Source organism: Salmo salar, chromosome 09, assembly GCF_965601325.2.
Source record: "Salmo salar chromosome 09, fSalSal1, whole genome shotgun sequence".
NCBI classification, from domain to species: domain Eukaryota; kingdom Metazoa; phylum Chordata; class Actinopteri; order Salmoniformes; family Salmonidae; genus Salmo; species Salmo salar.
Genome location: NC_138299.1, coordinates 22,730,017 through 22,757,619, shown reverse-complemented (window position 1 = coordinate 22,757,619; position 27,603 = coordinate 22,730,017). Strand labels below are relative to the sequence as shown.

General features: G+C 43.6%; 2 protein-coding genes across 2 annotated transcripts in view; one reads left to right on the top strand and one right to left on the bottom strand.

The window, feature by feature from the left end:
• LOC106611046 (choline/ethanolamine transporter flvcr2a) overlaps nt 1–10,641 on the top strand; it is a 32,824-nt gene extending 22,183 nt beyond the window's left edge. Inside the window, exons 4-11 of the mRNA XM_014210875.3 lie at nt 141–208; nt 552–655; nt 4,074–4,184; nt 4,693–4,798; nt 5,924–6,035; nt 6,461–6,525; nt 7,635–7,747; nt 9,205–10,641. Coding sequence (XP_014066350.1) covers nt 141–208; nt 552–655; nt 4,074–4,184; nt 4,693–4,798; nt 5,924–6,035; nt 6,461–6,525; nt 7,635–7,709 — 641 coding nt within the window. The 3' untranslated portion in view covers nt 7,710–7,747; nt 9,205–10,641. The remainder of the gene's footprint in view (nt 1–140; nt 209–551; nt 656–4,073; nt 4,185–4,692; nt 4,799–5,923; nt 6,036–6,460; nt 6,526–7,634; nt 7,748–9,204) is intronic.
• Nucleotides 10,642–11,191: 550 nt separating this feature from the next.
• LOC106611097 (ergosterol biosynthetic protein 28 homolog) lies at nt 11,192–12,903 on the bottom strand. The gene is made up of 4 exons (XM_014210965.3): nt 12,767–12,903; nt 11,718–11,807; nt 11,495–11,613; nt 11,192–11,280 (listed from the first exon to the last, which is right to left on the bottom strand). The coding sequence occupies exons 1-4, from the start codon at nt 12,901–12,903 to the stop codon at nt 11,192–11,194; spliced, it is 435 nt and encodes a 144-aa protein (XP_014066440.3).
• Between the last annotated feature and the right edge of the window lie 14,700 nt (nt 12,904–27,603).

The following is a 27,603-nucleotide window of genomic DNA, read 5'->3' as shown; positions in this document are numbered from 1 at the left end:
CCATCTGGATCCCCCTGCTTTCCCTGCAGGCCTCAGACTAAATAAAGACCTGCTCCTCTGAAGACTACAGCTCCTGTAAAATACAGCTCTGTCTCAGAGTGCAGAAACAAAACTAACAGGTTTCCGTATGTTTTCTGCAGGGCTGAATGTCGGTTGTTTCTATGCTGTTTCCACTCTGCTGAACCGGATGATTATCGAGCATTATCCAGTAAGTCTCACCTGAATCTTATCACATCAAAACCAACCTGCATAAGTCCCTCTGTGGTCATGACCTTCAGTTATATCCTCACTTACTGTATTCAAGGAAGATCTTGAGATGTTACCTCCCCAATAATAAAACATTTAAATGTGCAGTCTATAATTAAGGGTATTTTCTAGACTAAAGACACAATTCTATAGCCCTGAAAATGATGACTGGAGTTTAAGAGAACTAGTATCAAGTTCTAGTAGCAAGTAGGCTCACACCAGATAAGATAACTGAAAGGTGTGAGAGGGTCAGGATGTCCAATTTGACTGCAGAAAGACCAATTCAGTAATTTTAACCTCCACAGGGTGAAGAGGTGAATGCTGGGAGAATTGGCCTCACCATTGTCATTGCGGGGATGGTGGGGTCCCTCATATGTGGGATCTGGTTGGACAAGACCAAAACCTACAAGTAAGATACTCTTAGGAACACTTGAGAGTACATAATACTTTACTAAAAATACACATTATTGCATGCAGCATTATGCTCCTAGATACAATAGCTTTTTTGTGTGACTTTGATCACTGAGTGGCAAGTCTAGCCTAGCCTTTTGGGCCCTATGCAAGATTTTGTTGGGGGGCCCCACCTCGCTGGGAAAACATTTCTGTGCCCCCCCCAACAAAATCAATGTGGGCCGCCTGGAGGTCAGGGCCCCTGGCCACGTGCCCTGGTATAAGGCCATGATTAATAGATAGCTGGCAAGACAAACTTACCAATCAAATGATTTTCTCTGCTATGGCTATTGAGTGACTGACATAACAAGATAAAAACTGCTGATGCACAACCACATTTCGAAATTGCACTTTGTGTATTCTAGTAACAGTAAGTTGAGACCCTGACTGAGTTCCTAAACAAACGAAAACGATTTGGTTAGGGACCCTCTAGTGGCCGTGTGGCCCTAAGCGACCACTTATGCCCAGGGCTCAGTGGCCCTTCCTTAGTATTAAGTAACTAAATAAGGTTACATACGCAGTCCCCAACTTAGACACATACACATTGTAATAGTGCGGCTGTAGCTGGTTGCTGACAAGGCTACTGGCTAATCTTTTGTCTGATGACACCAGAAAATTCCCAGTAATTGGCTTTATAATCCTCTCAAGCTTTTTCGTCACGCTCTCTGATCAAGTCAGTCAAGCTCCGTGTTGGAAGAGGTCCAGTAACTGCTGATGAGTGAGTTAATAAGATAAGAGCTGTTAAGGTCTCACTGCTCATCTCTTTGAGAACCTTTGCCCTTTTTAATTAGTGATTAAAATGTGATTTGCCTTGCGTACAGATAACTATTGTGTACAGATAAAGACTAGTGCATACAGTAGCCAGATTCACTGTATCTACTTAATCTTACTCTAATCTAATATCTCAATCATATCCTTCAGTTAAAAAACGATCCATAGCATAGGTTGACAAGGTAACAATCAGTAATCTTGTTACACTCTTGAGCTCTGGGCTATGAAAACAGTAAACCAAATATGACCTTGGCTGGGCTCTTGCTTCTCTCATTAGCCACTCTAAAGGAGGCACTTTCTGCATTAATGTCTTTTAAAGCTCTCATTCAAAGGCAGGCGTCTAGGCAGATTAGTTTTTTTTGTTGGAAGTGGAAACCATTGAGGTTCTGGAGGAACTAAGCGTTGTATCTGATGCCTCTCCCTGCATATCCAAACTGACAAGTTTTATCTATGAATCCTCTCAGCTGAAGTACTGGCCTGTTGGAATTGAGGCTCCATAGAGAATGGTGCCTGAGAGTTAGTCTCTATCCTTTTAAAATCATCTATATACAGATGTATGCTCTTAAGGGAAAGGGGGATACGTAGTCAGTTGTACAACTGAATGCATTCAACTGAAATGTGTCTTCCGCATTTAACTGAATCAGAAAGGTGGGGGGGGGGGGGGGGGGGGGGGGCTGTCTTAATCGACATCCACGTCATCGGCACCCAGGGAACAGTGGCTGACATTTTAAAGTGGAAATTACAAACTTAGAAGCCTTTTTAAACCTTGAATACACTACAAGTTTACAATTCCTGCTGTGTAGGAAAATTCTCAGTAACAAAAGAGTGATCAAATTAAGATGCTACATCTGTAGAGGTTATTAATGCAGTCATTCAGACATCTGCACAGACAATGTCCAATTCCATTTAATCTCCTTTCTATTTGTTTTGGTCAAATAACACAGGCCATTGTTTCTCGCCACAGAGCAGCCATTCATCAAACACCTGAGCTGATCATGAACAAACAATGAATCAACTATGTAGTTCAATTGTAGGTGTTACACAACTCTACACATCAGGGAATGCTATAACAACAGCAGTGGCAGTACCAAGTGTTTACCTGCCAACCTAGCCCCCAAACTCCTGCTTCATCCCCAGCAGACAGTTATCTAATCGTAGGACTAATCGTGGCAAAACATGCTCAACATTTCATGTCGAACAAGATATTGTAGCCTGTAGCTTTTGAGACTCCAGGAGAAGAGGAATAGTGGAGAGGCTTGCGTAATTGTGCATCTGGAAAAGAGAGGCTATATGTAGCTGAAGAAGCTCATTCATATGAACTCATTTGTTGGCTAAATATTAGGCCTAATACTGCAGTACATGAATAATCACCAGCCAATGTGATCACACCATTGCACACTTTCTCTCCTTTCAAAATCCCCGCCAGTTATTTTGGCTGAAGACAGAAACTACAAATCGCTAGTAGGCTAAGTTAGAAACGTATGCAAATTAACCCATAATTTAGGAGCTAGATATAAGGGCTTTACAAATGTAGCTCTCAAAGTCAAGAAAAAAAGATGCAATGGCAGATACAATGTGTTTCCCCATGAATTTCTGTGACAATAGACAAGAACAGCTCAAGGACAGAACTACATACATTTACATGGAGAGAATACATGCATTAAAAGCATTTCTGTGAAGCTTTGATAAGCTTGATGTCTGACAACAATAGAATGTTCATTATTTAATGAGTTCAAAAGCTGCTAAGATAAAAGGCAACGTTTTATACTGGTGTTGGCGAGACTTAAGCATAATACCGCATTCATGACTACCTTGGTTGGTGGAAATAAAAGTACAGGCTTTGTTACTGCAATACCTTTCAAATATAAAGAAAAGGTGATAAAAGTTGACGGCATGGTAAAGTTGGCAACTTTTCATCTTAGTATGAAAGGGATTTATAACACATGTTATGAGGGTGAAAATTGTTTCCCCAAATTCTTCTCATGCCATTCGAATAAATCGAGCCAAAGCAGTCAACTCAGATTTCTGTTATTGATGCTCCCTTCCTCATACCTCCATGTGTGAGAGACAAAGGACTAAGTTGTATTAACAACAATAGCTGAGTGGAGCAATGTTTCATGCGTGGTTGTACAGGAAGAGCTTCACCATAGTGAGCCTGTTGGTGTAGGCCAGAATGTGCCAGTTTTAATAAGGGGGTCTTAGATGGTCAGGAATCTTGTTTTTCCCCTTGTAGAGGATGGGATTGGAGGTGTTGACAGTGAAGCCACAGCCAGCCTTACTGAAAAGTTCTGCATGCTCGTCCAGAACCAGGACTGGTTACTGGTGCTGTATGTAGGCCTACCACAGATTGTTGAGGACTGGAATTTATCTGATGTGCTTTGTGAAACTTATGTAAAAGCAATATCCAGATAAGATGAATACATTGCAGACTCATTCAAATCCCATATGGGATATGCAGCAATGTTGACGTGTCTGTGAGCAATGCACCAAATCAAACTGCTTATGAAAATATAGTTAGTACATTTCTGTTTACACAAGCATACAGTACATTTCATACAGGCAAAATCCAGGAAAAACAAACATATATTATTTTCCTCTCTCCCCAGACAGACTACCCTGGCTGTATATCTTCTGTCCTTCGTGGGAATGGTGGTCTATGCCTTCACCCTCAGCTTAGGCCACCTATGGGTGGTGTTTGTAACATCGGGAGCTCTAGGGTAAGAGTGAACAAACACTGTGACCATACACAATGATGTTTGTGAATGATTTGCATTTGCTAGCTATTCCACCTTTAGCATGTCAGTTGTAATGTGGGGTGGACTAGGTTTCCTGCCCTGGTCACCCCGCAGGAACACTGCATGCTATTTACATTGTAAACTGCCTCCTTGCTCTTTAAACAGCCACTCTGTGGGAAGAGGCAGACAATATCTTAAAATGCTCAGCAGTTAAGACTGTTTAAGGTCAAGTGTAGTGGGAGACAAGCCCATGATTCTATGCAACATTAATTATTTTCTGCTGGAGTTGAATAAGTATTTTATTATTTGTTAACTGATGTATAAAGGAGATGAACAAGAGCTGAAGGTTTTAAAGGGTCTGCTAGAGTAATGCCCTCAGAGGAGATTTGGCTGTGGAGTAGATTTTTTTATTTCTCTCAGCAGGCATGAAATGTTAAGTGCTGCTCTTTAGTTTGAGTAAAAACAACACTGATAAACCTCATGTCTTCAGGTTCTTCATGACTGGGTACCTGCCGCTTGGCTTTGAGTTTGCTGTGGAGCTGACCTTCCCAGAGTGTGAGGGCACCTCCTCAGGCCTGCTCAACTGTTCAGCTCAGGTAACAGGGATCATACTTTGGGATCATATTCACCATTGAAATAGTACATCTAGGTTTGTTGTATGCATGAAGTCTATGTATGAACTTAATGCATTTTATGCACGCTTTGACAATAACATAGTCCCGGGTGTGAAGGCTGCCACCAACCCAGAAGATTGGGTGGTCTCGCTCTCCAAGGCCGACGTAAGTCCAGTCTGTAACCCACCTCAATGGGGCTGCAGTGGAGCAGATCGAGAACTTAAAGTGTCCAAATCACTAAACTTAAAATGGTCCACACACAGTTGTGAAGAAGGCGCGGCATGGGCCCTCAAATCCTCAAAGTTCTACCGCTGTACCATTGAGAGCATCTTGACTGGCTGTATCATAGCTTGGTATGGCAATAGCACTGCCCTTGATCGCATGGACAACCCAGTACATTACTGGGGCCGAGCTCCCTGCCATCTAGGACCTCTATATCAGGCTGTGTGAAAGGAAGGCCCGGAAAAAGGTTTGACTCCAACCACCCAAGCCATAGAATGTTCTTACTGCTTCTGCACAGCAAGCGGTACCGGTACATCAAGTCTAACACCAATAGGCTCCTGAACAGCTTCTATCCCCAAGTCATAAGACTGCTAAATAGATAACTAAATGGCTAACAAAATGGTTACACATAATATCTGAGTTGGCCTTCATATTTTATTCTTATTTTTGCACTCTCTATGCACACTCACAGGGTCCTACACACTATGCACACTGATACTCCAACACACACATACATATGCTCTCTCTCCATAATATGCACATACCTTTACATTTCATACCAACTCTACACACACACACTCATCATATATGCTGCTACTACTCAGTTTATCATATATCCTGATGCCTAGTCCCCTCACCTTAACCCTATACATATCTACCTCTATCCATCCAGTATCCCTGCACATTGTAAGTATGGTACTGGAACTGACTCTGTATATAGTATGCTTACTTGTGTTATTTTTATGTTCTACCTTGTTATTTTTAGTATTACATTGTTGGGGTTAGAGATTGCACGAAAGGCATTTCACTGTACTTGTGCATGTGACAAACTTGATTGTGTTTAGAGATGATCAACTCTCATGTTCACTCCCCTCATTCTTCCAGATATTTGGGATCATGTTCACCATCGGTCAAGGGAAGATCATAGAGCACTTTGGAACGTTCGCTGGGAACATCTTTCTCTGTGTCTTCCTCCTCATAGGCACTATTATGACAGGTAGTTTGCTTACCCCCTACACACATTATAGCTCTATTTTGCATTAACAGAACAGCTTTACGGTAGATTGAACATTGGACTCATCTGCCTGCAGTTGTTATAGTGCAGCACGGTGTCCTGTTATGTGATCCACATTATATGGGGCTGTAGGAACGCATGACTCCTCAAATCATTGCAGTCAGTTGCACAGATGTTGCGTAACAGCCTTATCTAGGATTCATCATGGAGTAATGATGCCCTCTAGTGGGTCATAGTGACCATGATTTCTCTTCACAGGGAAAAGTTAACAGATTTTCTACATACAGTAGCACATTTCCCACATTGTTTCAGAGGCTATACATTCCTGAATATTAATACTATATATGACCCATGCATTCCTGAATTTGTTTCTGAGTAGTGCCTTACCTCTCATCTATACGTCACAGCATTCATCAAGTCTGACCTCCGACGGCAAAAGGCCAACCATCTGGCTGAGACACAGGCGGCAAGTGTAAGTATATCTGTTTCTGCTATTTGGTGTCAGCGGTAGGATCTCTGCATTCCAGTTAAAAGAGATGTGATCTGTTGGATACTGCCACCATTTATTTAACTAGGCAAGTCAGTTAAGAACAAATTCGTATTTTACAATGACGGCCTACCCCGGCCAAACCCTCCCCTAACCCAGATGACGCTGGGCCAATTATGCATCGCCCTATGGGACTGCCGATCACGGCCGGTTGTGATACAGCCCGGGATTGGACCAGGGTCTGTAGTGACACCTCTAGCACTGAGATGCAGTGCCTTAGACCGCTGCGCCACTCGGGAGTATATTCATCATAAGTGTACAATAGGCTATAGTAAAAAATACATCACATTTACTTTTTCAATTACTCTCACTTGGCAGCAAAATAAATCATATACCAATGGCTTGCTCACGCAAGATAATGTAATTCTGTATTTTTTTTACTTTAATCATATAATAGATTCATAATAAACTTCAGGTTCAACTCACCATTGGCCAGTGATGTTCAGCTGTTGAAGATCAACTTTAAATCATTAACAAGACTATCATGCCTAACAAATCCTCTCTGCTCAGCGACTATTCTTTCTATTATGAGAATATCGCTATCACTTATTTTATCTCAATGCAGGATGGGAGCTTTACTCACTTCATCTATGGAATACTCCAATAATCCCATCAATACTTCTTAATATTTGAAACGAGTGCAGTAACAGTGCCAAGAGAATTCAATAATTTTCTCCATTTGTTATATTGGATGTTGAAAATGGAATGCTTGTTAGTCACAATAGGTAGCAGTGTATTAGTCAAATATAGTTTAGAACGTTTTTATAGCGTCTGAAGAGTCAAAAGACCATATTGCACAGTTGTACTGTTTAATCCATAATCCTTTACAATTCCATTCCAGCTTTATGTCATATCCTTTCCATCCCCAGAAGAGTCCTCATTAAGAAAAGGCTCTCTCTAGAGGCAGGTGGACTGCTGGAGTTAAAAGAAAGTGTTATGGGAGGGTCTGGAAAGGGCAGAGGGATTATGGTGATAGGGATGGTGGAGGAGTCCTCTTGCCCCTCTTGTGCGTGATTCCCTAACTGTTGTTCCAGGCTGCAGACTCTCCGTCTCGGGTACAGGACTACGGGGCCACAACACCCAGCAGACCACAGGAGCAGCAATCCTGACATTAACCTCACTAAAACCCAAACACACACCTGCCAAGGTAGGGGTATCAAGTCTTTGAGTCTTACATCACACATGCACAGTGCTGTACTGTACAACATGCAATCATAAAGAGCACTCCTATAGCGGATGTGTTGAGAATTCCAATGGAAAGATAGACATCAAACACTAAATTCACTCAATCTTTACACAACAAACATTTTCTAAACGCTGTAGCCTGTAACCCACTTCAGCAAGGTGAAAGGTATTAAATAAAGACATGGAACCTGCTCTTTCTGTGAAAAGAGCATTAACTTGGATTAAGAATGCCGTGTGCGACTTGCCAAAGCAGATGACAGGGATTGGTAAAGCATAAGGAGTCTCCAAGCAGATTTGGGAGTTAATATCTGGATAGGGTACTGTGCGTCAATTACAATAATCAGTAAGACACATTTTCTGTCAGCTAAGCAGTGACTGAGGAACTGAAGTTCTGTAAAATATTGTTGGAAATTAAGTCATCATGCCGACGCTTTGTTAAAGTATGCTACTTGCAGCTTGAGTGTAATATTAGTGTGCTTTTAACTATTTGTCCTTCTGTTGATCATCCTTCTCAAAGCAAAGCCCTACTATATGAGCTGGTTGAAAAACAAAAGGGTGATGATTTTATCTGTGGCACAGAGCTTTTAACTTCCTGTTTAAGTGTTAGCTAATAAACCCCTGAGGAAATGTTTTCGTACCTTACAAAAAGGGTCAGGGGAATCAGTTTTTTTCTGTCTTCCAGAGAAAGATAATCATAAGTGTATACATTACCTGTAAAATTTGGATTGATGTGTTTCTTGCATGAAACACATATTGCTTTGATAACATAAATACATTCTAGTGAAACCAAGTTACTTAAGTGCCTGTTTTTCTAATTTACACCATCAGCATACCACCCTGCATCCCACTGCTGGCTTGTCTCTGAAGCTAAGCAGGGTTGGTCCTGGTTGGTCTCTGGATGGTAGGCCAGATGTGACTGGAAGTGGTGTTGGAAGGCCAGTAGGAGGCACTTTTTCCTCTGGTCTAAAACAAATATATCCCAATCCCCCAGTGCAGTGATTGGGGACATTGCCCTGTATACGGTGACGCTTTTGGATGGGACATTAAACAGGTGTCCTGACTCTGTGGTCACTGTGGCACTTATCGTAATAGTAGGGGTGTTAATCCCGGTGTCCTGGATAAATTCCCAGTCTGGCCCTCATACCATCCCCAGCTTCCAATTGGCTTATTCCTCTCCCAAGTAACTGTTCCCCTGGTCGTTGCTGTAAATGAGAATGTGTTCTCAGTCAACTTACCTGGTAAAATAAGGGTTAAATAAAATATGCTTAGTTTATAAATATTGAGACCCAATAAGATGTTCCGTTGTTAGTAAGCTCCACCTCAATAGAAATAACACAATGTATAGTTTTAACGTAGTACGTGTAGTAATATATAATATTGGAAAATCTAATTTCTAATAGTAATGTTTTGATTTGACAGAAACAGGCAGGCATCTCACCGCCAGCTACAGTGAAGGAGGTCAAGGTATAACGAGGAGTTCCAGTTGGACAGGTGTGAGAAGACAGCCCAGCACACACTGAAATGTTTGAAAACTACCAAAGGATGTACACACACAAACAGGAACAGATACAGTACATACACTAAAAAGCATGCTGCTTTCCCTTTACAAATGTGTAGGTGAGCACATGCACAAGTGATGAATTTGGATGAACATGTAATTAATGTACTTAATTGAAACTATGACATGGAGGACGCCTCTGAGGAAGTCAGAGCCCAGGAATGTGCAGCTGAATGTACTGTAGGCTGGGGTATGGACACCCTGCTCTGGCTTTAGTTTCAGTGACTGCTATTTCTACTGCCCAGCACAACTGGCTCCCCAGATCTACTCAAACCATGCAGAGGAACTCACTTGGAACCTCACATGTTCTCCCTCTCTAGCAAATTACTCGACAGATAACGAGTTTGATTGTCAAGCACAACCAGAAGTATTTCAAGTTTAATGACCTGTTAATTCATATTTAAGTGTCACTTTTTGAGAGTACACTATGAATGGTTCATCTTTTCATTTTGTTTCTTTACCTTTGGAGACAGTCTAAATCATGCTGTCTGTGCATTCCGATATGAGCAGTATTGTGCTTTTTGTTTCCTGACATTTGACCAATACTATACCGTAACCAAACTTAACATTGCTAAATGTATTAATGTAACTGTTCTATTTTTGGAATGTGTTAGTTAAAAGTAGACTAGACTCAGTGGTTTCAGTTGAATGGCAGTCTGTTTAGAGGTCCAGTCAAGCCAACTCACCTAGTGGTTTAACAGGATTTTGAGATTGCTATCTACCAAATAGGATTACACAGAGATACTTGTGAGTACTACTGATAATGGTGAATAGGGTTGATACTGTGCCTGTGTATGTCTCAGAAGGAATCAACCTGCTTTAACCATATTCTTAGAATAAGTCAGAAACTTTGGGACTATTGTATTTTAATGCTCTGCATTGACTTGTTTTAGAGCCTTAAACGCTATGATAACAATGTGAGCACAAAATCATTAGCGTGGCGAGACAGACTATCCAATGGACTGGTCATTTTGCACAAGGTAGGCTAGTGTTGTATTTTGTGTGATTCTTTTGGCCTGTATTTTTTACTGAGAACTCTTTCATGCCATACTTAATGTTAGTGAGATTTAAGAAGAAATTCCTTAGTGCAGTGTTTCATCAGCTTTTCTTTTTTTTAAGGATCATTTTATATACATCAAATGGTGATGTAATTTGTACTATTTATCATACTCAGTAATGAACAACATAATTATAGTTTTGTAAAAATGTTTGTAGATGTTGTTTGGACAAATTGTCAGTGTGAACAATTGTACATGGTAATCTGGTGAACTAAATGTAAAAAAAACGTTTTTTTTAAATGCTCTGTTATTTTTATCAATGGATGTGTTATACCACACACAAAATCCAGTAACATACAGAAAGCGCACCATCACTGAGCAGTTTAGAAATCAAGACAAAGGCCCAATGTTGAGAGAATCCATTCAAGTACTGTACATGGCACTCACCCAAACTGTTCATTTGCATAAAATAATTCCAAATCCAGTCAACCCTACCACACATTAATCAAACCATTATTCATATACATAAAATCATCACTGTACATTTATGTATCATTACTGTACATGAAACATTGATCAACAATCCCTGTTCAATTGTCCATGCAAGAGTGAAACAGCTGTAGCCAAACTATAGTATATTCTAGGACAGGTACAAATGACCTGCAAAATGAATTCCAGTTATTGTATACCCCCTCTTAAAAGTTTAAAGCTATTGGACTTGTCTTTGTGTACATACAGTATAGTAAATAGGCCACTCATTATTCAAGAGAAGAAGCAGACTATCCCACAGCTCTCTCTATTGCTGGGCTAAATGGCACAATGTATAACAACAGTTTTCTGCAGCTTGGAATCAGTTCCGCTTCTTATGCCGTGCAGCCACCTCCTCCTGAGGCTCTGGAACACACTGGAACCCAATCAGCATTCCCACGATAGAGAAACCTAGAGAGGTGAGAGGATGGAATGGGGTTTCCTCTGCAATAACAGACACCAGCAGCACAAGCTCTGAGAAAATGATATCAGATGAAAGATGTTGTTGAGCGATGCACATTCTGTACCTGGTAGTTTGATGATTTACTAACACTGTGTTGTTACTGGTTATAACAAAACAAGCTCACTATTTGATCAGATGGGATTATAGAGCTGCAGTACTTACTCGCCACAATGAGAGGTGCCATAATGCCAATGGTCAGAGGTGCCGTTTTGTAGATGAAGGCTTCAGACAGGAAGTGTACCAGAGCCAGCACAAATATCCACAGGGTGATGTGATAGAGCCTGTAGAAGAGGAGAAAGATAACTCCCATAGAACATGAATGATTGTTCATGCAGTAGTGAGTGCATAAACTGACACAACAGTGCAGGTATGGAGGAAATCTTACGTTTTGTTCTGAATGTCAATGGCGCATGTGCAGCGGATAACTGACGACAACAATGTCCAGATACCAAATGTTCTTGCTTGGAGGCAAAACCTAAATTAAGTTCCCCCAAATTCCTTGCACCATGGAGCAGCGTGGAGCATACTGCTATTGTGAAGCTCCTGTAATGTAGACAAATCAATGTGTAACCTAGTCTTATATACAGGCATAATGACATAAACCTACAGGATATTTGTGGGATTGTATGGATAGACTCTACAGTACCCCATTCATAGACACTAACTGCTTTTGCGCCTATTGATGATAGCATCTTCGGGTAGGGGGAGTTGTGTGTGTTATGGGAGGGTCTGACGCTCTGAAAGTTTAAAATGCATCGGTTTTGGAAACATAAGAAACCTATCTTTCACATCAGCTAGAAATCATTTTCAAAACAAACACACCTTAATAGAGTTAGTGTTCCCACACAGCCATATCTTGATGTTACAGCGCTTGTTTACGGAAGAGAAGACAGAGACAGCCACCTGTGCTAATTAGCAATCTAATGCGCGCCAAATACCTGTGTAAATTAACTGTGGAGGAAGTGTAGTTCGTCAACTGGAGGCACCAACCGTATGGACAGGTGCTAAAGTAAGTGTATATTTTTTATTTGAAAGATTATTTCTCGCTGCTATAAAAGATAAGGGCCAAATGTTTCGAAAACTGTTTAGAAAGCAATGATTATTGACATTTCTAAACGATAAAACACCGCGCCGAAATTGAAGTACACGCGCTGCCAACCGCTGAAAACCCTATAACGTTTTTTGAGCGCTAGACTAAAGCAGCAGATAGAAACCTTACCCTGTGAGGGCCGGTATGGGTGCAGGCTTTTGCCCTACCCAAGCAGCAACCGATTTGATTCGATTAATCAATTCCTTCACTGAATTATGATTTGATGTATCAGGTGTTTCTGCTTGGCTGGAGCAAAAGCCTGCACCCACACCGGCCCTTGCAGGGTAAGATCTGGCATGGCTTGCTTCAGAGAGAGCATTCCAATCATGAAGTGTAGAAACTACACAGCAAACTCTGGTGTCCCCGTGTAGAGTTTCTCAGACAGGAAGCTGTGATCGCTGAAACTCTGGACGGTGTTTCCCATGGCAATGACAGACACCATTACCAACCAACTCCGCAGAACATTTAGAAAACGACTCATCCTTGCCTTCTGTGGGACGCACCTGCCAGACAAGTTGGCTGAGAATGAGGGACCGACAGCATAGCAGTGTGCAAAAGCTATCAAGAAAATAACAGCTTCATTCTGATTGCTATAGCCGGGATCAATGAACGCTACCTGACAGGTTGCAAGAACTAACCATGATCAAAGGATAGCTACTGTAGCTAGCTACTGTTTGTTGGCAACGACAACTATTGCTAGCTTCTAAGTGTATTTTATAGCTGGGGCATATCCAGATACGACAGTGATGGACGAGTCGAAATCAATTGGCATACAATGTTAACATGTGTGAAAACAATGATCATGTTTTTGATATTGAGAATACTGTGGGTGGGAAGCTAGCTAGCTACTGTCGTTCAATAACTACCTGATATGGACATTCAATTTGGCCAATTAGAGAGCTCAAAAGATGGCTTGGTCAAATTGTCCCATTAATCCTTATTTCGCTCATGCTCCTTCTTCTTCTTCTTCTGCAAACAAACTAAAGTGCATGCCGCCACCTACTGTGCTGGAATTCATGAACTCCCCAATTCTGAACTACCATGTAAATTAAAAACCAAATAAATCCTTAACTTCTACCACACCCTCCCTCCCCCCCAAAATCCTCCCAATGCCATTTAAACTTTATCATGCTGAAACACTCAGCATATCAACAACCATTTCAACAGTAACATATGTTACCCCCAATATCACTTTTGCCGTCTCCATAATAACCTTCAACCTGGCATTTCTGCTTTCCACAACCCAAGTCATATTGTTAACCTTACCAATAAAAGCTATAAAGTCAACTTTATTAATTATCAAAGTGTCCATCGACACCACACATTCATGAGCACAAGATTTCTGAACAGGTCTCGAAACCATGCCAGGACCATCCGAAGTACCAGCCTCGACAGTAGGTCCACTTACTACAGGTACCTCCATGTAAGCTTCATCAGCACTAAACCTTCACATTGCTTCTACATTCACCGTAATTATGTGCCCCTCAACAATTGGCATATCGTTTCTTTCCTTTACACTGAGCAGCTACATGTCCCATTCTTTGGCATTAAAACACTGCAGTGCATATGGGACAAATTCTTTAGCATTGAAGCTAAGGAATCCAAGCTGTACTTTTCCTGGCAAGACTTTCTCAAAGCTCAGCGTCACTGATAAGCTTCCACTTCTTTGACCCTCTTTCCTACTGATCAACCTTACATTTTCTTTAGTATTATCCGTGGACATAGATATTGGGACCACAGTGTCACGGATCCCCCGGTATTGCTGCTCATTCCGTTCACCAGCTCCGGAGGTCTACGTCACCGGCCTTCTAGGTGTCACTGAACTGGATTCATTACCACCAACCCCGGACTGTCTTGTCTCATTACGCACACCTGGTTCCCGTTCCCCCTGATTTGTATGTATGTTTGTGTGTGCCCTCTGTTCCCCATTGTCCTTGTCGGTTATTGTTACCATGTCCGTTGGTCTTGTGAGTACCTGTGCTGGTGTATTGGCTTCCATGCTACGTGTTATTGTGCATTTGTTTTACGGGTCTCATCCCGTGTATTGTTTAGACCTCGCTCTTTTGTTTGGGTGGAGAAATAAAAATCCAATTAGTATTCCTGCGCTTGTCTCCTATCATTATCCAGCGTGACAGAATAACCAACCTCCTAATGGAGACAGCAGGAAAGACCGAGCTGTAGAGACAGTCCAGCATCACGATGACTGTTTCTCCAGACTCGGCAGCACCATGGACAGCGTGCTGGCAACCATCCTGCGTATGGCGGGGAATGTGCAGTCCCTCCAGTCTCCAGCACCCTTTCTGGCACCAGCTCCCACACCACTACCTGCCTCCGTCCCATCTGAGCCGGTCCGCGGAATACCCCTGTCCCTCCCGGAGCGCTTTGACGGCGCTCCAGCGAGATGCAAGGGATTCCTTCTGCAATGCGACCTGTACCTCGCTCACTATGCCGAGGCTGTCTCCGGGAGAGACAGGGTTGCCACCGTCATCTCGGCACTGACCGGACGGGCCCTGGATTGGAGTGCCGCGTCCTGGGAAACGGGCGGACCCGAGGTTGAGTCCTACGAGCGCTTCACCCTCTTCTGCTCGGTGTTTGATCATCCTGTGGAGGGCCGAGAGGGGGGTGAGCGCCTACTCCAACTACGCCAGGAATCTAGGACTGCCTCGGAGTTCCGGATCATCGCGGCCTCCACCAGATGGAATGATTCGGCTCCGGTCACCGTGTTCCGCAGTGGACTGCGGGAGGAGGTACAGATGGACTTAGCCTTCCGTGATGACAACCTGTCACTCGACCAGCTCATCAGCATGGCGATTCGTTTGGACAACCTCCTGCGGTCCCGATGAAGACCTGCACGGAATCCGGAGCACGTTTGCCCGAGGCAGAGCTTAGAATGAATCAGGCCTCTGCTCCAATTGTGGAGAAAGGGGTCATTTTTCCCCGACCTGCCCTCTCTCCACTAATAGGTGAGGTGACAAGCTAGGGTATTCCCCTGCTCCAACCCAGGTCGGATGCAAGATCTCCCCTCCTTTTCTGCCAACTCAACCAGTGTGTTTTCCCATTAAATTCCCTGAATACCCTAGCCCCTCACTCCAGTTAGCTCTGATTGATTCTGGAGCTGCCTGGGAATCTTTTAGTTAGCGCACAGGCCACTGCATTACACATTCCTTTGGTTCCCCTACAGTCACCCATTCCGGTTCGAGCCCTGGATAATCGTCCAATAGGGACAGGGCTCATACATCACATCACTGTTCCCGTTTCTCTGCTAACCCATGACATTCATTTAGAACAGATCACTTTTTTGATTATAGACGCACCCCATTGTTTTAGGTCTCCCCTGGTTGAGTTGGCATAACCCTCTTATTTCCTGGTCTGAGAGGAGACTGCTGGGTTAGTCGCAGGTATGTCAGGGGAGGTGTCTCGTGGTGTCTGTCAACACCATTATGGTGGAAATCCGGACCACGCCCCTCAAGTGGAGTTACCGGAGGAATACCAGGATCTGCATCGGCTACACGCCTGCTTCATCATCGCCACTGGGATTGTGCCATTGACCTGCTGTCTGACACAGCCCTCCCGAGAGGACACGTCTATCCCCTCTCCTATGTGGAGACCTACGTACAGGAGAGCCTCCAGCAGGGTTTTATCCGCACCGCTACGTCACCAGCCTCCTCAAGCTTCCTTTTTGTTAAAAAGAAAAATGGGGGACTGCGCCCCTGCATTGATTATCAAACTCTGAATAAAGCCACCGTTAAGTTCAGCTATCCTTTACCCCTCATCCCAACCATCATCGAATAAATGCACGGGGCACAGTACTTCATGAAACTGGACTTGAGGAGCGCCTACAATCTGGTGCGCTTTCGTGCAGGCGACAAATGGAAAATGGGATTTTCCACGGCAGTGGGCCATGCCTTTTGGCCTGTCTAATGCTCCTTCAGTCTTCCAGGCCTTTATTAACAAACTATTTCGGGACATGCTGGGATGGGGCGTAGTGGTTTATTCTGCTGACTGCACCCAGCATGTCTCGTTAGTCAGGACTGTGCTGGGAAGATTGTTGGAGCATGATCTATGTTTTAAACAAGAGAAGTGTTTGTTTTTCCAGCTGTCCGTGTCCTTTTTGGCCTACCTCATATCCACAGAGTGAGTGGAGATGAAGGAGCAACGCGTCAGTGCAGTCAGGTCATGGCCCATCCCCCAACTCCGTGAACGCAGTCCAGCGACTCCTGGGGTTTTCCAACTATTTATGGAGGTTCATCCGGGGCTTCAGCACGGTAGTTGCGCCACTTACCTCCCTGCTGAGAGGAGGTCCCCAGCAGCTTCATTGGACGGCGGAGAGGGCATTCGAGACACTGAAGGCACGCTTCACCACTGCTCCCGTGCTGGCACATCCCGACCCCTCACTTCCCTTCATCGTCGAGGTGGATGCCTCCGAAGTCAGAGACGGGACAGTGCTGTCCCAGTGCACTGGAACCCCTCCAAAGCTGCAGCCCTGCGCCTTCTACTCCAAACTGCCCAGAGCAACTACGACGTAGGGGACTTGGAACTCTTGGCAGTCAAGAAGGCTCTGAAGGCTTGGAGGCACTGGCTGAGGGGTCCAAACACCCTTTCCAGCTGTGGACAGACCACCGCAACCTGGAGTACATCAGGGCAAGCAAAGAGGCTGAACCCGAGACAGACCAGGTGGGCTCTATTCTTCGCCAGGTTCCAATTCAAGCTTTCTTATAGGACATGCTCGAAGAACGTGAAGGCGGACGCCCGGTCTCGCCTCTATGACACAAAGGAGAGGAGACCCCCATCATCATCCCTCCGTCCCGTATCATTGTGACAGTGGTGTGGGACATGAACGCCGACATATGGCAGGCCCTGCACACGGAACCTGCACAGTGCCCGGAAAACCAAGCCTATGTGCCCACAGGTGTGCGGGACCGCCTCCTCACCTGGGTGCACACGGCGCCTGTGTCGGGTCATCCTGGGATAAGCCGTACCATCGCCTGCCTGACTGAGAAGTACTGGTGTCCAACCTTGGCTAGGGACACCTGGGTTTACGTCTCTTCCTGCTCCATCTGTGTCCAGTCAGACACCCAGACACCTCCCTTATGGAAAGCTCCTTCCCCTGCTGGTTACACAACGACCCTGGTGACTTTTTCACTGACTGTGTGTGTGCCCTCTGTTCCCCATTGTCCTTGTCGGTTATTGTTACCATGTCCGTTGGTCTTGTGAGTACCTGTGCTGTTGTATCGGCTTCTATGCTACGTGTTATTGTGCACTTGTTTTACGGGTCCTGTCCTGTGTATTGTTTAGAGGTTTACACCTCGCTCTTTTGTTTGGGTGGAGAAATAAATAACCCAATTACGTATGCGCTTGTCTCCTATCATTATCCAGCGTGACACAGATTGATGACCCTCCCTCAACCAAGCAAAAACACCAGGTGCATGACTTTTCATCTTCTTCCCATTTACGCTTTTCCATTTCCAGAATCTTCCCTTACTGAGCCTGGCTACCACAAAATATTAGAAATCTACCATTTCCAGTTAACCGGGCTAATTTAACCTATCTCTCTCGCTCTACAGCATTAGTTAGTCAGGTACGGTGTAAATGAGGCCCTATGGTCTCATCAATCACAACTTTCCACTCCGACACATTATTGCTCTTGCTTCCTACCTTTACCCTATTTTTGCTTTCTACACTAGACGCTCACCTGCTTTCAGTATCATGATCTCTCTTCTTATGTCTTTCCTCTACAGACCATTCAGATCCTTGCCCCTCATCCTCCCACTCCATATCATCAGAACGGTCACCCATAATGATCGTACTCCAGCACAGCTATTGCTTCTCTAACATTTTCACAATTTCTTCTGTTTCTTTCGCTCATTCCACCAATCATTACAACCCAAACCACAATTGCGACTGGGCGTGTTCGATTTAGCTCTCCTGGTGCACCGGGCCCGACTAGATGGAGACTTCGCTTCATTTAGTCCAGTGACTGGCTGGTGATTAAGACGTGTGTGTATGTATGTGTGTGTGTGTATATATATATATATATATATATATATATATATATATATATATATATATATATATATATATATATATATATATATACACTGCTCAAAAAAATAAAGGGAACACTTAAACAACACAATGTAACTCCAAGTCAATCACACTTCTGTGAAATCAAACTGTCCACTTAGGAAGCAACACTGATTGACAATACATTTCACATGCTGTTGTGCAAATGGAATAGACAACAGGTGGAAATTATAGGCAATTAGCAAGACACCCCCAATAAAGGAGTGGTTCTGCAGGTGGGGACCACAGACAACTTCTCAGTTCCTATGCTTCCTGGCTGATGTTTTGGTCACTTTTGAATGCTGGCGGTGCTTTCACTCTAGTGGTAGCATGAGACGGAGTCTACAACCCACACAAGTGGCTCAGGTAGTGCAGCTCATCCAGGATGGCACATCAATGCGAGCTGTGGCAAGAAGGTTTGCTGTGTCTGTCAGCGTAGTGTCCAGAGCATGGAGGCGCTACCAGGAGACAGGCCAGTACATCAGGAGACGTGGAGGAGGCCGTAGGAGGGCAACAATCCAGCAGCAGGACCGCTACCTCCGCCTTTGTGCAAGGAGGAGCAGGAGAAGCACTGCCAGAGCCCTGCAAAATGACCTCCAGCAGGCCACAAATGTGCATGTGTCTGTTCAAACGGTCAGAAACAGACTCCATGAGGGTGGTATGAGGGCCCGACGTCCACAGCCCCACACCGTGCAGGACGTTTGGCATTTGCAGAGAACACCAAGATTGGCAAATTCACCACTGGCGCCCTGTGCTCTTCACAGATGAAAGCAGGTTCACACTGAGCACATGTGGCAGACGTGACAGTCTGGAGACACCGTGGAGAACGTTCTGCTGCTTGCAACATCCTCCAGCATGACCGGTTTGGCGGTGGGTCAGTCATGGTGTGGGGTGGCATTTCTTTGGTGGGCCGCACAGCCCTCCATGTGCTCACCAGAGGTAGCCTGACTGCCATTAGGTACCGAAATGAGATCCTCAGACCCCTTGTGAGACCATATGCTGGTGCGGTTGGCCCTGGGTTCCTCCTAATGCAAGACAATGCTAGACCTCATGTGGCTGGAGTGTGTCAGCAGTTCCTGCAAGAGGAAGGCATTGATGCTATGGACTGGCCCGCCCGTTCCCCAGACCTGAGTCCAATTGAGCACATCTGGGACATCATGTCTCGCTCCATCCACCAACATCACGTTGCACCACAGACTGTCCAGGTGTTGGCGGATGCTTTAGTCCAGGTCTGGGAGGAGATCCCTCAGGAGACCATCCGCCACCTCATCAGGAGCATGCCCAGGCGTTGTAGGGAGGTCATACAGGCACGTGGAGGCCACACACACTACTGAGTCTCATTTTGACTTGTTTTAAGGACATTACATCAAAGTTGGATCAGCCTGTAGTGTGGTTTTCCACTTTAATTTTGAGTGTGACTCCAAATCCAGACCTCCATGGGTTGATAAATTGGATTTCCATTGATTATTATTGTGTGATTTTGTTGTCAGCACATTCAACTATGTAAAGAAAAAAGTATTTAATAAGATTACTTATTTCATTCAGATCTAGGATGTGTTGTTTAAGTGTTCCCTTTATTTTTTTGAGCAGTATATATATACATATATACTATAAAAACACCATACATATATGGATACTTTATCAATTGTTTTAATACTATGATAGACAATGTAATTAGGCCTATCTATGAATATTTCATAGAATGAATTCTACGTGTGAAATTCTCTGACCATATGTACCAATTCAGTACAGTAACTTGAAAACGTTGGAATGCACATGCAGGTCTGTTTTTGGATTTATAGAAATCCATCACGAATGGGGGCTGAATCCCGAATCCCCCCCTTCCCCTTGGCTCTCCATTTGCACGTTTACAAGCACCTCCGCCATTTGCACAAGTGTCCCAAAGCTGAGGGAGTGAACATTATCGAGGGTGTGGGGGTTAATTAGACCCTCAGATAACCAATTATACTGAGCTAGCAAGGCTTCAGAGTGAAGTGCTATACCGAGTGTCAGCAATATGTTTTGGCAATTTCATACAAAAGAGGCGTGCCTAATTATATGTCACTTGCATTTGTTTGTCTGATTTCGAGACTTGACACATAACAGATGAAATACCTCCAAAATTAAATGTTTATCTGTTACTGAGGTTTATATACTGTAAAACTACAGGGGGAATTTGTTCACTTGAATTTCATGTTCGTTTTGTTCTTAAAAAGTGGAACATGAATTGCGTCATTCAAGTCAGGAGTGTGTCCAGAAATTGATGGGTTTATTAATCCCTTTACCATTCTCTGGAGGTCAGTCCCCCTAGGAGTTTCATCAGCAACGTGACAACAGAGGGCCCTCTGAGCCAGTTGGTAGCCGTTCTTATTATACCAGTGGTTGGTTGGTAGGTGCGAGGGTGTGGTTTGGGATCAGTGTGTGGGATTCACAGTGTAAATTGTGGTGTCAAAAACGTCACGTGCTTGAGGACAGTGTGGATGCTCCCTCCATTGGTTGCCAGTCAGTTGTTGTAGTTACAAATAGGCTACAGGACGACTTTTAATGAAGGCTGGCTAGCTAGCTAGCTACTGTAACTAAATGTGATTCTTTGATTACATAAGTTTATCCTATGCTGGGAAGAGTTGGGTATGTTTATATGGTAGTTTTACGGCTGTCATGATTTATAACCTGAATGATAGTTTGCTCTCCCAATGAAAAACGTCCTTTTAGTAGTGGTTTCTTTACAGCAATTTGACCATGAAGGCCTGATTCACACAGTCTCCTCTGAACATTTGATGTTGAGATCTGTTGATGTCTGTTACTTGAACTCTGTGAAGCATTTATTTGGGCTGCAATTTCTGAGGCTGGTAACTCTAATGAACTTATCCTCTGCAACAGAGGTAACTCTGGGTCTTCCATTCCTGTGGCGGTCCTCATGAGGACATCATAGCGCTTGTTTCATGTTTCATCATAGCGCTTGATGGTTTTTGCGACTGCACTGAAATGTTCCGTATTGACTGACCTTCATGTCTTAAAGTAATGATGGACTGTCATTTCTCAATGCAGATAGCCCGGTTAGCCAATGTGCGGGAGCACTGGTTGGTCGGCCCAATTGAGGTAGTATGTACATGAATGTATAGTTAAAGTGACTATGCATATATGATAAACAGAGAGTAGCAGCAGCGTAAAAAGAGGGGTTTGGGGGGGGCACCCAATGCAAATAGTCCGGGTAGCCATTTGATTACCTGTTCAGGAGTCTTATGGCTTGAGGGTAAAAACTGTTGAAGCCTTTTTGTCCTAGACTTGGCACTCTGGCACCGCTTGCCATGCGGTAGTAGAGAGAACAGTTTGTTGCTGGGCAGTGCTGATATGGACAAACTCATAATTTATGCATGAACATTATTTATATAATATGGCTCCTCTCAATTGCAGACAATGTATTATTCAGTATTAGTAATATGCTATGTTTTAACTAGACTGATATTTCAACAGTAGACGGTGAGAACTGGAGATGACCACAGTCATAACCCCAGATACCTGACTCAAAGCAGATTTAATCAGGAGGTACTTCCCTCTTCACTGTAGTGGAAATGCCAGCAGTGATCTGGGATAAAGAGGATTCAGAGTCCTCCTCAAGAGGACGAGCAAGAGTAAGTGGCTGTTCTGATTGGGTTGCTATTGGGTTGGTTACATGTCCTTCTACTTGTAGAAAGCAACATTACTGGGATAAGTAATACATATATGTCAATGTTTAAACTCGATCGTAATGGAAACCGCAGAGATCCTATTCAATTCTAAGAGTTCTAATTTGTAATTCTATGCAACGGTCATAAACACTGTAACACTGCCTTATTATGCTTAATGAAGAACAGTTTTAGCTACGTGTCGATCTCTGTATGATCTAAATATACTGTGTAAAGCATCAATATGTGGGTAAACTTAGTTCACTGGAGCTTACAGTGCAATCTAAATTAAGCCTGGTTTATTTGGTGTATTTAAATGTGATGAATTTGGCACTTAAATAGCCTGGCACTTCCAGTAGTCTTTAAATAGACCATGTACTTCCACAGTAGATTAGGCCAAGAAGTGCACGGTCTAGTCTTAATCTATTCCTGAATTCAAATTTCATTAGAGGACTAAACTCTTCGGCAACAAATTAGAATGCACTTTCAGTGTACCTTAGATCATTTGCATGTAGCTGTAATGGAATCTGTGAAGAAACCAGTCTGAAGACCTGGTGATCAGACTAAAATGTATTATTGATTTCAAGCATCTTTAGTGCCAGACAAATCTCCCCAAGACATTCAATAGGCCTACATTATTAAGCACTGCATGCTTAATATTGGAATGAGTTTGACCTCTGTGTGAGTCTTGAGCCTATGTTAGGTAGATACTGGGTTATTACTGGTGATGATGCTACCACGGCACTAGCCTAACTTACAACTATGACACGTGCTTCTACATCTGCATTGCTTGCTGTTTGGGGTTTTAGGCTGGGTTTCATTGGCTGATGTAAAAAGGGCTTTCTAAATAAACTAGATTTATTAAAGCTCACTTCTCTGTAGTGACACATGAGGTCTAGCAGCACAGCTACTGTAAATGTATCATGGCAGTCCAGGGCTCAACATACAGTTCATTCGGAAAGTACTCAGATCCCGTCACTTTTTCCACGTTTTGTTACGTTATAGCCTTATTCTTAAATGGATTAAATAAAAATGTTTCCTCATCAATCTACACACAATACCCCTTAATAACAAAGCAAAAACAGGTTTTTAGACATTTTTGCAAATTTGATAAAAATAAAAAACAGAAATACCATATTTGCATAAGTATTCAGACCCTTTGCCATGAGACTCGAAATTGAGCTCAGGTGCATCCTGTTTCCATTGATCATCCTTGAGTTGTTTCTACAACTTGATTGGAGTCTACCTGTGGTAAATTAATTTGGACATGATATGGAAAGGCACACACCTGTCTATATAAGGTCCCAAAGTTGACAGTGCATGTCAGAAACCAAGCTATGAGATCGAAGGAATTGTCCGTAGAGCTCAGAGATTGTGTTGAGGCACAATCTGGGGAAGGGTACCAAAAAATGTCTGCAGTATTGAAGGTCCGCAAGAATACAGTGGCCTCCATCATTCTTAAATGGAAGAAGTTTGGAACCACCAAGACTCTTCCTAGAGCTGGCCCCCGGCCAAACTGAGCAATTGGAGGAGAAGGGCCTTGGTCAGGAAGGTGACCAAGAACCCGATGGTCACTCTGACAGAGCTCCAGAGTTACTCTGTGGAGTTGGGAGAACCTTCAAGAAGGACAACCATCTCTGCAGCACTCTAAGGCCACTCTACCATGGCCTTTATGGTAGAGTGGCCAGACAGAAGCCACTCCTCAGTAAAAACACATGACAACCTGCTTGGAACTTTCCAAAAGGCACCTAAAGGACTCTTAGACCATGAGAAACAAGATTCTGATGTAACCAATATTGAACTCTTTGGCCTGAATGCCAAGCATCACATCTGGAGGAAACCTGGCACCATCCCTACTGTGAAGCATGGTGGTGGCAGCATCATGCTGTGGGGAAGTTTTTCAGAAGGCAGGGACTGGGAGACTAGTCAGGATCGAGGGGAAAGATGAACGGAGCAAAGTACAAAGAGATCCTTGATGAAAATCTGCTCCAGAGCACTCAGGACCTCGGACTGGGGTGAAGGTTCACCTTCCAACAGGACAACAACCCTAAGCACACAGCCAAGACAACGCAGGAGTGGCTTTGGGACATCAAACATCTCTGGAGAGACCTGAAAATAGCTGTGCAGCAATGCTCCCCATCCAACCTGACAGAGCTTGAGAGGATCTGTAGAGAAGAATGGGATAAACTCCCCAAATACAGGTGTGCCAAGCTTGTAGTGTCAAACCTAAGACTCAAGGCTGGAATCGCTACCAAAGTTTCTTCAACAAAGTACTGAGTAAAGGGTCTGAGTGCTTATGTAAATGTGATATTTCAGTTTTTATTTTTTATAAATTTGCAAACATTTCTAAAAACCTGTTTTTGCTTTGTCATTATGGAGTATTGTGTGTAGATTGATGAGGGGAAAATCTATTTAATCCATTTTAGAATAAGGCTAAAGTACAGGGCTGCCCGGGGAGGCCTGCTTCGGCCAGTGAAGAAAAATATTGTAATAATGCTATTTTCAATGGAGGCTATATTATTGATGAAAAAAACTACAGATTTCCAAAGCTGTTAGTTCGTTATGTGGAAAACTAAATTTGGCAAAAAACGAAATGGTTTTGATTGGGCCCTACAACTGTAGCCTTCTGACTGTTCAGAATCACTAATAATAACACACTTTTTGAGATTGCATTACTCCTGTTAGAGACTAACACTCCAAAGAATCAGTGTAAATATTTATGCTCGCTTCGAGGCAAGCGACAGTGAAGCATGCATGAGAGCACTAGCCGTTCTGGACGACTTTGTGATTACGCTCTCCATAGCCGTTGTGAGCAAGACCTTTAAACAAATCAACAGTCACAAAGCCGCGGGCCAGACGGATTACCAGGACGTGTACTCAAAGCATGTGCGGGCCAACTGGCAAGTGTCTACACTGACATTTTCAACCTTTCCCTGAACGTGTCTGTAATACCTACTTGTTTCAAGCAGACCACCATTGTCCCTGTGCCCAAGAAAGCGAAGGTAACCTACCTAAATGATTACCGCCCCATAGTGCTCACGTCAGTAGCCATGAAGTGCTTTGAAAGACTGGTCATGGCTCACGTCAGCACCATCATCCCGGAAACCCTAGACCCACTCCAATTCGCATACCACCCCAACAGATCCACAGATGACGCAAACTCAATCGCACTCCACACTGCCCTTTCCCACCTGGATAAAAGGAACGCCTATGTGAGAATGCTGTTCAATGACTACAGCTCAGCGTTCAACACCATAGTGTCCACGAAGCTCATCACTAAGCTAAGGTCCCTGGGACTAGACTTCCTGATGGGCCGCCCCTAGGTGGTAAGGGTAGGCAACAACACATCTGCCACGCTGATCCTCAACACTGGGACCCCTCAGGGATGCGTGCTCAGTCCCCTCCTGTGTGGCCAAACATGATTCCAACACCATTAAGTTTGCTGACGACACAACAGTGATAGGCCTGATCACCGACAACGATGAGACGGCCTATAGGAAGGAGGTCAGAGACCTGGCAGTGTGGTGCCAGGACAACAAACTCTCCCTCAATGTGAGCAAGACAAAGGAGCTGATCGTGGACTACAGGAAAAGGCGGGCCAAAGAGGCCCCATTAACATCGACAGGGCTGTAGTGGAGCGGGTCGAGAGCTTCAAGTTCCTTAGTGTCCACATCATTTATGAGCTATCAACGTCCAAACACACTGAGACAGTCATGAAGAGGGGACGACAACACCTTTTTCCCCTCAGGAGACTGAAAAGATTTGGCATGTGTCCCCAGATCCGTCATTTGACCGTAAGACGCTACTGAGGGTACTGCGTACGGCCCAGTACATCACTGGGGCCAAGCTTCCTGCCATCCAGGACCTATATACTAGGCGGTGTCAGAGGAAGGCCCCAAAAATGGTCAAACACTCTAGTCACCCAAGTCATAGACTGTTCTCTCCACTACCTTATGGCAAGTGATACCGGAGCTCCAAGTCCAGGACCAAAAGGCTCCTTAACAGTTTCTACCCCCAAGACAAGACTGTTGAACAATTAATCATATGGCCACCCGGACTATTTACACTGCTGCTACTCGCTGTTTATTATCTATGCATAATCACTTTACCCCTGCCTACATGTAAAATTACCATGACTAACCTGGTACAGGTTACATTGACTCGGGACCTGTACCCCCTGTATATAGCCTCATTATTGTTATTTTTTATTTGATTAAACTTTATTTAGTAAATATTTTCTTAACTCTATTTCTTGAACTGCATTGTTGGTTAAGGGCTAAGGGCTTGTAACTAAGCATTTCACGGTAAGGTCTACACCTGTTCTATTCAGCGCATGTGAGAAATAACATTAAATTTGATTTTAAATATGATATTGTCAAGTTAAAGTTAGGCTACTTGCTCAGCCCGCAAATGAAAGATAAAATCACCTGCTATTGAAATTATGTCGTGGAGCTTTGATTTGGCATTGGCCTAGTGTGCCACTGACAAATTTACATGAATATCAAGCTCTGTAATCCATATGTTTATTACCGATACATTACCATAGCTTGCAAGATCTTTAACAAGCCTTTTCCAAGAGCCCAGTATTACTAGACTAGAGCTTGTGTTGAGTGACTTGAAAATACTCTGGAACTTTAGATATCATATTAGATGGGAGCTTTGTTTTGGCTGACATTTTTGGATAACTGAGCCAGGAGCAGGTATTATTTACATACCACACCCATCCTTGGTCACGTCTGATAGAGTTCTTCTCCATCAGCATGCCATCTTATCTCCACCATAGCCACAGACATGCTGGCTGTGTCTGGTACTATCATATATTTTCAGTGCAATGTTACCAGGGTGTTTGTTAGTTGACAGGTATGTTATTTTGCGGTACCTATGAGACTGTTTGAGGCCCCGACCTTTCTCTGGTGTGGTAGAGTAAACACCTTGTCAGATTGCATTCCAACACCCTGAGGTAAGCTAAGGGTAGCATCATTTTAGATTTTAAACTCAACATTTTCAGACAGGTTTTACAGCTTTAGGTTAAGGGTACAGATGTAGGATCTTAATTTGAGCCAATTTTCTGCAGCAGGAAAATAATCCTGCAGCAACAGGAAATGTGAATTATTATGTGGATTTTAATGAATATATATTTTTTGTAGGGGTTGATACATGTTTCGTTGGGCAAATCAAGTCGGATATTTGAAAGTGGAAATTACAAACTTTAGAACCTTTTTAAACCTTGAATACATGACAAGTTTGTGTTCCTGCTGTGCAGGAAAATTCTCAGCAACAAAAGAGTGATCAAATTAAGATCCTACATCTGTATGCCCTGTCTGAGAGGCTTTTCTCTTATTTTCATGGTGGTTTTATGCCTGTTTTCTCACCCATTTATCTTATTTTGGGCCTTTGGCTCTATGAGATTGAGTGAAAATAGAATAAACTACTAATGTGTTGCTTGACCCTAC